The sequence below is a fragment of the Rutidosis leptorrhynchoides genome, unplaced genomic scaffold (assembly GCF_046630445.1).
Source record: "Rutidosis leptorrhynchoides isolate AG116_Rl617_1_P2 unplaced genomic scaffold, CSIRO_AGI_Rlap_v1 contig132, whole genome shotgun sequence".
Taxonomy (NCBI): Eukaryota; Viridiplantae; Streptophyta; class Magnoliopsida; order Asterales; family Asteraceae; genus Rutidosis; species Rutidosis leptorrhynchoides.
In genome coordinates this window covers 1-9,250 of record NW_027266385.1, presented here as the reverse complement: position 1 = coordinate 9,250, position 9,250 = coordinate 1, and the positions used below count along the sequence as shown (strand labels likewise).

The 9,250-nt window shown below is 29.4% G+C and overlaps 2 protein-coding genes across 2 annotated transcripts; both read right to left on the bottom strand.

Moving 5' to 3' along the window:
* Nucleotides 1-628: 628 nt before the first annotated feature.
* On the bottom strand, nucleotides 629-2,032 carry LOC139881220 (probable aquaporin NIP-type). Its single transcript, XM_071865734.1, has 5 exons — nucleotides 1,919-2,032; nucleotides 1,551-1,772; nucleotides 1,279-1,476; nucleotides 963-1,024; nucleotides 629-842 (listed from the first exon to the last, which is right to left on the bottom strand). Exons 1-5 carry the CDS (start codon nucleotides 2,030-2,032, stop codon nucleotides 629-631), a joined length of 810 nt encoding a protein of 269 aa, XP_071721835.1.
* Nucleotides 2,033-7,421: 5,389 nt separating this feature from the next.
* LOC139881219 (auxin efflux carrier component 3-like) lies at nucleotides 7,422-9,247 on the bottom strand (the record flags this gene model as incomplete). Its single annotated transcript, XM_071865732.1, has 5 exons — nucleotides 7,422-7,488; nucleotides 7,748-7,824; nucleotides 7,941-8,098; nucleotides 8,983-9,068; nucleotides 9,198-9,247. Coding segments are annotated over 5 exons (438 nt in total), but the record flags the coding sequence as incomplete, so codon positions are not given.
* Between the last annotated feature and the right edge of the window lie 3 nt (nucleotides 9,248-9,250).

The window sequence follows — 9,250 nt, the reverse complement described above, 5'->3', positions numbered from 1 at the left end:
GTCTCGAATGGTACCAATGGAGGAAATGTCGGTCTCCTCAGGTACACATAGTTGTGAAAAAAACATATGCACTCATGTACCTTATAAATTTGATCTGAATCTGATATTCGAATCCTAAGCATAATAACCGAATATATATAATCTCATTTATGATTTTCAGCTTTTGAAAAGTCAATAAATTATTAAATTGAGTTCCAACATATATAAATTAACTGAAATTTCGATATTAATTGTGAAGCAAAATATTGAAGCTAAATTACATATTAATCGAAAAATTAAACTAATATATACTTAAGCCATGCATATGGAAGCATTAGCATACGATGCAAAATTTTATCCGAACTATCAAAATTTTTTATTCTTAATTTCTTATCTTTAATTTACAAATCTAGAATAGGTCTTAAGTTTAAGCGTTATCACTTAATTAAATATATCAATTGATATATGTATATTTGTTAATATTGTGGATTTTTACCATGCATGCACAGCAATAGATAATTCGCATGTTTAAATTAGGAAGTTTCTACCCAAGATTTTTCCCTCGAGAAAACTCGCGGCCACTAGTGTGAGAGGCGGAAATGGTGTTTAAATGTAAAAGTTATACATTAACCATGAATTAATTAATTATTCAACCACCTCTCGAGAGGGTTCTTAATAAAGATTTAGATTTGGTAAGCTCACTTAGAGGTTTATCTGTAAATCTGATGAGATTATAAGCAAATCCTCCAAGAATTGCACCAGCTATTGGCCCTAAAATGTAAATCCAAAGTCCCTTTGTTATTCTCATTACTGCTGCTGGCCCTAGGCTTCTTGCTGGGTTCATTGATCCACCGGATGTATTCCTACAAAATAAAATATAATCGTGACAAACCAGTTTAATTACGAGTCAATTCAAATTTTAGAATCGGTCGAGATCGATGTTCTGATCATATATATTGTGAAAATTAGCATAGGGATCTTACCCAGATATGAAGACATTTAGCATTATTGTCATTCCAATTGCAATTCCGGCCAACTCCCCAATCTGAAAAATAGTTCGAATCACCATCAACAACCAGCTTCAAGTCTATCGAATAAAAGTCCAAGTTAGGACAATATGTCATGTATAAGTTCGAATCATAAACTCTAATGTTAGAATTTGAGCCATGCGCAAAGATTACAATTTCGATTCGAAATTATAGTTAGGTTGCATTGTATTATAATGTGGTATACAATTTTTTTCTGTTTTTTTAACTATAAGTTTGAAGTTTAGGGGTAATTAAGGAAGAAATTACAGACCGCTCTATTGTCAGTTGCGACTCCCGATATAACGAACATTAGGAGGAATGAGACAATGACTTCAAGGATCAAAGATTGTAAATTAGAGCCAGATGGAACCGTTCCAAAGTAATCTGCCGGTTTTACGTCAAAAAGAAGGCATAAGGTACCACTTGCAAGAACGGAACCCACCATCTGTGCAGCTATGTAGACTAAGACCTGAAATTAAAGATAAATGTAAAATTAGTCCTCAAAGATTAGTATGTTTACAAATCAATCCTCCATCCCATTACCATTTTATAAGGGAACTTTCGAAAGATGGCCATTGTTATTGTGACAGCCGGATTGAAGTGAGCACCAGAGATATGTCCGACGGAGTAAACCATCACCATTACTATAAGTCCCCACACAACACAGAGCCCTTCAAATGATACTTGACCATGTTGCTTGTGCAATACGACTGCACAACATCCCGCAAATACCACAAAATACGTCCCGATAACCTCTGCAATTATCTGCCCAAAAACATGAAATATTTAATCCTGATAATTAATAAAAATTAACCTTTTATATTAAAAAAAAAAACGACATATTTTATATCATACAGAAGTTACGGGACGAAAATGTACAGATATGAAATACAGGGATCAATTTGAAATACCTTTTGAATGAGTAGGACTATAGCGTCTTGATTTTCCGGTGTTTTTTCTTTTAGTGGTGGCGAATTAGTGACGACTTCACCTTCTTCTATATCAGCTGGTCGACTAGCCTGCATTTTTATTTCTTTTCTTTTTTTTGTTAATCAATAGACCTTAAAATCACTCCTGGAGATTTTTTTTTTTTTAAATTATTTTTGGGATTTTTCTTTTTTAATCTTTTTTTTTTTTTTTTTTTTTTTGGGTTGTTTCTTTTTTAATCTTGAAATTTTCGGAATGACAGTTATATATCTTTCCAAGTCTCAGTTTACGGTTTAGCTATTTTCTAGACAGTAAATTGTGGTCATAGTTTCATATTTTAACTAGGCCACACAGAGTGAAGCAAAAATTTCTCACTGCCTAAGAAATAATTATAACGAATCCATAACTAGTATTTGCTTTTAGATTATGATATTTAATAATATCCATGTGATGAGTTTAAGATATATTTTACCTATTGTTTTGAAAAGGGAAAATAAAAATAAAAATGCAAGCATAGTAACATGATAACACGCTTATAGTGCAACCTCATTACCAATTGTATATATATATTTAATAGATATATATAGATAAAATTATCGATAATTAAGTGTTAGGTGCAACGGTAAGTATGTTAAACACTTTAGAAAAAAATCGATCGATTGATCACTGCAGATGGTTCTTGTTGGAAGAGACACTCTCGGTCTCAAACCCCTCGAAATAAAAATAAGTTTTCAATAAATAGCCATTCAAATTGCTAGTTTGGATTTTTTTTTTTTTAAAAAAAAAAATTTAAAGAAGCATCTCATAAAATATTATCGAATCAATGCATATCTGTGAGCAAAATTGAAGACGTGGTTTTAAATTCCGTACAATTTGGGCTTAGGCCCTTTAAAGTTCCACATAATGGGCCTTAGGCCCATTAATCTATAAAGCAGTTTATTCCTTTGCTTGGTAAAGCTTCTCTAGGCCTAGCTTCTGTATAATATAAACAAGCGTCAGGAAAAAAAACGGATCAATGTAATAATATATTAGAAGAAAAACTGGTTAGGTGTCCAATAAATTCATATATAACCAAGATGAAGGGACCAAAAATGAAAAATATAAAGTAGTGAGCAATGATGAACCAATGACCAGTGTCAATTTTTCAGTGTCTTGTTGGTACATTAAGAGAGTGACAAGAAGAAAGAAGCCACCACAATATTGAGGACCCATTTCAATCAAAAACAATATTGAGGACCCATCTTTGAAAAGGTCGTCACTTTTCAAAATATAATTTTTGAGTCTCATTCGAACCACACATTAATTCATATCTGGTCCTATATATGATCAGGACCAGTATTGAATCCCTATCTATCCGAATCATATATAATTACGGTTTATATGGGGTTGATTAACATGTATTATTGTCTCCGTTCAATTTATATATATACATCCTAGATTAAATTTGATCTATAATGTATACTTGGATGATGATCACAGGTCAGCATAGGGTTATCTTTTCTAATCAAGCAATTTATGGATTATTTAACAATGTTTCATGCACTCATGTATCACGTACTATTTCACATAGCGATTGATCTAACTATATAATGCAGCATGCGATGTATTTACAAATGTATTTTCTATAGTCCGCACACGGTGTTATATATTTGTATATTTTTTATTAGTATTTTACTAGTATTTGTTTAAATAAAAAATCTAACTCCCGTTCTAGCTTCCTATCAGCTTATACACAGATTCACCAATCCCTAATTTCAATTGAATTAACACATGCTTACCAAGATTTTATATTACCATATAATTTGTTCCAAAATTAGGGATTATACGAACTTTGAAACTCTTTGACGTGAATCAAAATGTTTCTTGTTGAATCTAATTGGATATCATATTAATCTTCATTCTTAATCCGATCCTAAATACGAGTTCACTTAATTTTCAAAACTGTGCTCCTATTAATATTTTCGAAGGGATGAAGAAGAGGGAGTAATTTGAATTAATTTGTAGGAATGAGACATGTTGCACGAAATCAATGGAATAAACCGATATGGATGTAATTATAATTATAAATATGAATGTTTTTGTGGTGTCGTCGTGTCATATTATAATTTCTAAGGATCGATCGACGTCCTTGTCAAAGTAAGCAACCCTTAAAAATAAAAGGTCCCAAGGCTCGAAACTTGTCCGTGGTTCACCCGACACTGACCATGACCTATTTCTCATCCTTCTTTCTCAATCGATCTCGGTGTATTTATTAATTACTCCCGAAAATATTTGTAATTTTTTCAATATAAAATTTTATATTGAATAAGTGATAAGTATTTTTGGATAGAGATAGTAATTATTAATTTCGTTTTATAATAGTTAATATTTTGAATTTTAATAGTTTGTGTAATTATTTAGGTGTATTAAAAATATTTTTGTGAAGAAAAAAAAAATTTTCAACCTTCCTTAAATCGAACAAAACACCATGTATATCTCAAAAAATATTTTATTTTAAAAAAATATTCTCATTACATTTAATTAATTATATTAAAATTCAAAACATCAGACATGTCGTGTACTCTTATTCTAAAATTTATGACTTTTAAAGTTTAATAATAACTTTTTTGGGGTACTAAATTTCTTCAACTATGTACTTATATATTCAATTTTTTTCTCTAGCGAAAAATGATTAATCACAAATTAATTAACCCCTTTGTATACGGCCTTGAAATGACCTTAAACCCACGTAGAAATGCTAAAAGAGAATAAAGCCATGCACACGAGTTCCATGGTATCATTAATTCATTAATGACGAGCATAATATATATATACAACTTGATGTACTCTTAATTTAATTTTGCCCCACCAAACAGACAATTGCATATTTGTTCACGTTATTTTGTTTCACTAATACATTTAATTATGCCTTAGTTAAAAAAATAAAAACTAACACTTAGATTTTCACTTCGTTCATTTAATTAAGACTTCTGCTATATATATAATTTATAAATCGAACTTATCAAATGCATGCACTAATTGATTACTCACACATTATTTTTTTACTTCTCTAATTAATTAACTTTTAAAAAATAAAATAAAATAAAACCTACTCTCTCTTTTTTTTACTCTCAATAGTACGTTTTCCTTCACTACGCGTGTGTAGATTATTATAAGCCCTAAAAATAAGCCCACATGATCAAAGCATGGGCGTCCCATTGATTATATGCATGCCACTAGTATTCTTTTGTCACGTATGCATGCCCTTATAATAGACATAGAGATATCAAAGGTTTTTTTAGGTTAAATAATAGAGATCTCAAAGTTCAAACTATATATATACCTTAAAAAAAAAAAAGAAGAAAAAAAAATCAAACTATATATTTAGAGCAAATATAGGCGTACGTTGAATAAAGATTAATATTTCTTTTGGTCTATTATAAAAAATTTATAAGTGTTCACACGAATTAATGGTTTATATATATATATATAGTAGTATTTATTAATTGGCAGTCTCTATATATATAAGGAGTTATCGATGGAGGCTGACATTTTTCTAACTTTCTCAGACAATTTGAAGATCAGTGACCATTCGAAATAAAGCTCTATCTGTCCATGATAGGTAATTCTAGATCTTATCTCAACTTATAAAAAGTATAGCATATATATATCAGCATATGCAAACAATAAGATGCAGACATTCTTCATTAATTAATTAATTAAGAAAAAAATTTAAATTCTCTAGCTTACAATAATTTTCATTTCGACTGTTCTTTTTTCATACAGCTTTAAACTTTTGCTTGTAGCCATATGCATAACATGTGACTTAATTGGCTTATAGTAAGTAATTATTTGACCGAAATCTTTGTTCCTTTGGCAATCGTTTGATTGCAGATACATATATGACCCAACACGTGCTTTCTCCGGAGCTAAACTCTGTATGAATTAATGGAAGAAAAAGTTTTATTTTTATTTTTTGATGAAAACTTCTTTATGATGTGGTTTCTTCATTTACTTGATGGATAATAAAAATATATAAATACTATCTCCGGCTCACGATATTTTATGTTTTTTTAAAATGATATGGATGGATGGAGTAATTAATCAGATGTATTAATGATATTTTTATGAAAAAATATTTTTTAATTCTTTTTAAATTGAACAAAACATCATATATAATTTAAGAAATGATATTTTAATAAAAATATTCTCATTAATTATTATATCTAATTAATTATATAATGTCATTTTAATCAAAACATCATCTATTATAAATGAAAAGAATAAGTTTAATTCTATCTAGGTCTATAATGTCTCTTATCCAATACAATACTTGTAACCATTTTACAATTTATTAATTAGAATCACAATTTCAATGAAGTAGATAATCTGTCATTTATATGACTCTAGATTTGGACCGGTACATAATAAAATTGAAATATTTGAAGATAGCGTTATTTATTTCGTAATGTGGCGTGTGTTCCCTTCTAATACTACAAACTATAAGAATGGGATCTTGGGACATTCAAAATTACGAGCTCTCTGATGAGAATGTTATGCTTGATGACTACACTTTTCTTGATTTTGAAATCAATTGGAAGTTGTACCCAAAAAAAAAAAAAAAAAAAAAAGAAAAATAGTAGAGTACATATATACTAGGAGTAGAAAATTGGAAGTTATAGGAAGTTGATAATGTATCAAATGGCTACACAATTGGTTAATCAATTCAATCCAACTAATTAAATTGCCCCTTGTCAACTACTCTTATGTTTCAAATATTTTTCTGTGACTTCATATTGTTTTAGTTTTAACTTTTGTTTAAGAAAGATGGATCTCAATTTCATATCTAAATTATCCTTTTTTTTTTTATGATACTAACGATATTGATTTGTTGCTCTGCCTGTTTAATTGCATAACTCGAGTTTTGTGGAGAATTTTTTTTTAATTATTATTATATCGGACATGATTTTTAACCGGGTAAATTATTTCTTAACTTTTATTAAAAATATATAATGGATCCTTATAATTTCATATTTTATTTATCGATGAAATTTCATCACCTATCTGTTCCTAAACAAAAGAGTAGTGCCGAAAAGTAATAATTTAATTTCATATTTATATATATCAAAATGTCAATAAATCTCATGCAATACTCTAGCTAACATACAATTTTTTTCTTCACATTTTTTTATGTTTCCCATGATGTCTCCCATTTTCAAGAGATCGAACTCCTGTTTTTCCTCTCAAAATAACATTTCTCCAAAAGAACTTTTGGCTTCTAATGAGGGCATGATCCTGAATATCAGGGGTTTTAAGTCAAAAACTACATGCTCCAAATATTTGGCAACCCTAATTTCCGAGGCAACATTTTTCTTTGTACTAAAAAAATCTTCTTTCTTTGCCGGAAAATCCTCATGTGTGCTAAAAAGCATAAATTCCGGTGCGGCGGTCTCCTAAGAAGGTTTGATTAAATCTTACACGCTACGCCATGGTTGACTCCTCTAATCTTCATAACCCAAGAAGAATGTAGTAAACGAGAGTAATGGGTAATGCTATCAACATTCCAAAGATCACACTGCACAAAATGATATATGATAGTTAATTAAAGTATGTTATTGATTAATTTGACCTAAAGTTATAAGTTAAATACTTTTACATATTCAAAAGATTTAAGTTCGGGCAAGGCATGTAGGCTTGATTGTATAAGAAAAATTTGTGATACGGATAATGAAATTTTACCATAAGATCATATACAAGTAAATATAGAGATGATAATTTCATACTATATATTGTCGAACAATAATAATTTGAAATATATATATTTATATACTTACCCCGTGCTAAGAATTGCAGGGTGGACATTGTACTCTTTAGCAAACACAAATGGAACAATTCCTTGTGGTAGTGCAGCCTATATATAAATATATAAAAGAAAACAAAAACTTGAATAATTCTTAGCTAACATAGTAATAAAAAAAATTAAAATTAATTATAACAAATTAAGGTTTTAAAATTGTTAATTCATACCTGCACAATAGCAATATGTAGAAGCGTGCCCCGTAAACCAACGACAATCGACGCGGCGGCCATCACCGCCGGTCCGGTCAGAAACCTTATACCCATGGTAAATGCCGCCACTGAATTTCCACAAGCGATAATCTTTGGTTGCAAAGCCATAAATAATCCTACATTAATTCAAATAAGAATGTTATATCAATACAATTAGAATGTTACTTATTGTAATACATCACTTTCAACAGAGATATGCAATTTACAAATGACGTAAAAAGATAAAATTAATATTTATTGAATGATAACTAAATATATAGAGGCAAATCGATCTATTTATTTATCATAATGTAAGATATCGAAGCCCGACCCGCACCAACTATAGGGGACCGCAAATGCGACGTTTTTTGATGAATAGGACCCTGCTTGTCGGGTTTGGTTATGATCCAATAAATATATATATTTTATATTATATATATATTCCAAAATAGAGCTCATGATTTCATGTGACAATATAAAATGGATGCATGGCCCTTTGTTGTTTTTTTATGCAAGATTTGTGACAAAGGACAACATCACAACCAAATACTAACATGTACATATGCCCAACCACAAATCGTGCATGGTATGGTCAACATATTACGACGTTCTTCACTAATTAACTTATCATTTAATTTAATAATATTCCCATTATTAAGGATCAAGATAAATTAATTTATGTAGATACTATATTTAGAAAATTAAAATATTTTATGATAGAAAGCAGAAAGACTAATCTTAATTAAGCGATATATATATATATATATACCAAGTAGTTATCGAGGAGAATTTTAATCTTGAAAGCCGAATAATTAACTCTCTATATAAGTAAATTTTTAGAAATTATTTCGATTGTGGAGTATTACCCTTCTTCATATAGTTACATTACATATAATTAAATCTTGAATTCGAAATATGAAATGAAACTAAAAGCCAATTATTCTTTAATAATTTTTTTATTGGTCATTAATTCTTTAGGGTTTATATTTTTTAGATGAGAGAATAATTCTAATCCACTTACCTAAACTGAACATAGCCATTCCGAGCCCAGCATCAGATAGAATAGCAATAGACTCCTTTATTATTGCTGGCATCGACACATGCCATCTACAAAAAGTTTTAAATTTTTATAATAGTAAAAAAAAATGTTATTCTAACTTTATACTATACTAGTATATCTATATAAAAACTTTATAATATAAGAAAAATAATCCATGTTAGTATTGAATTAATTACCGGAAAGAAACTAGCGCCCAAATTAGGCCAATGAGACTGGAATAAGTGTTGGG

Excerpts from the sequence above, each read along its gene's own strand:
- LOC139881220 (XM_071865734.1), bottom strand. The coding sequence starts at position 2,032 with ATGCAGGCTAGTCGACCAGCTGATATAGAAGAAGGTGAAGTCGTCACT. Across the intron at positions 1,477-1,550 it reads GAAAGTTCCCTTATAAAATG|GTCTTAGTCTACATAGCTGC; the intron begins GTAATGGGATGG and ends CTTTAATTTCAG. Across the intron at positions 1,025-1,278 it reads TCGCAACTGACAATAGAGCG|ATTGGGGAGTTGGCCGGAAT; the intron begins GTCTGTAATTTC and ends ACTATTTTTCAG.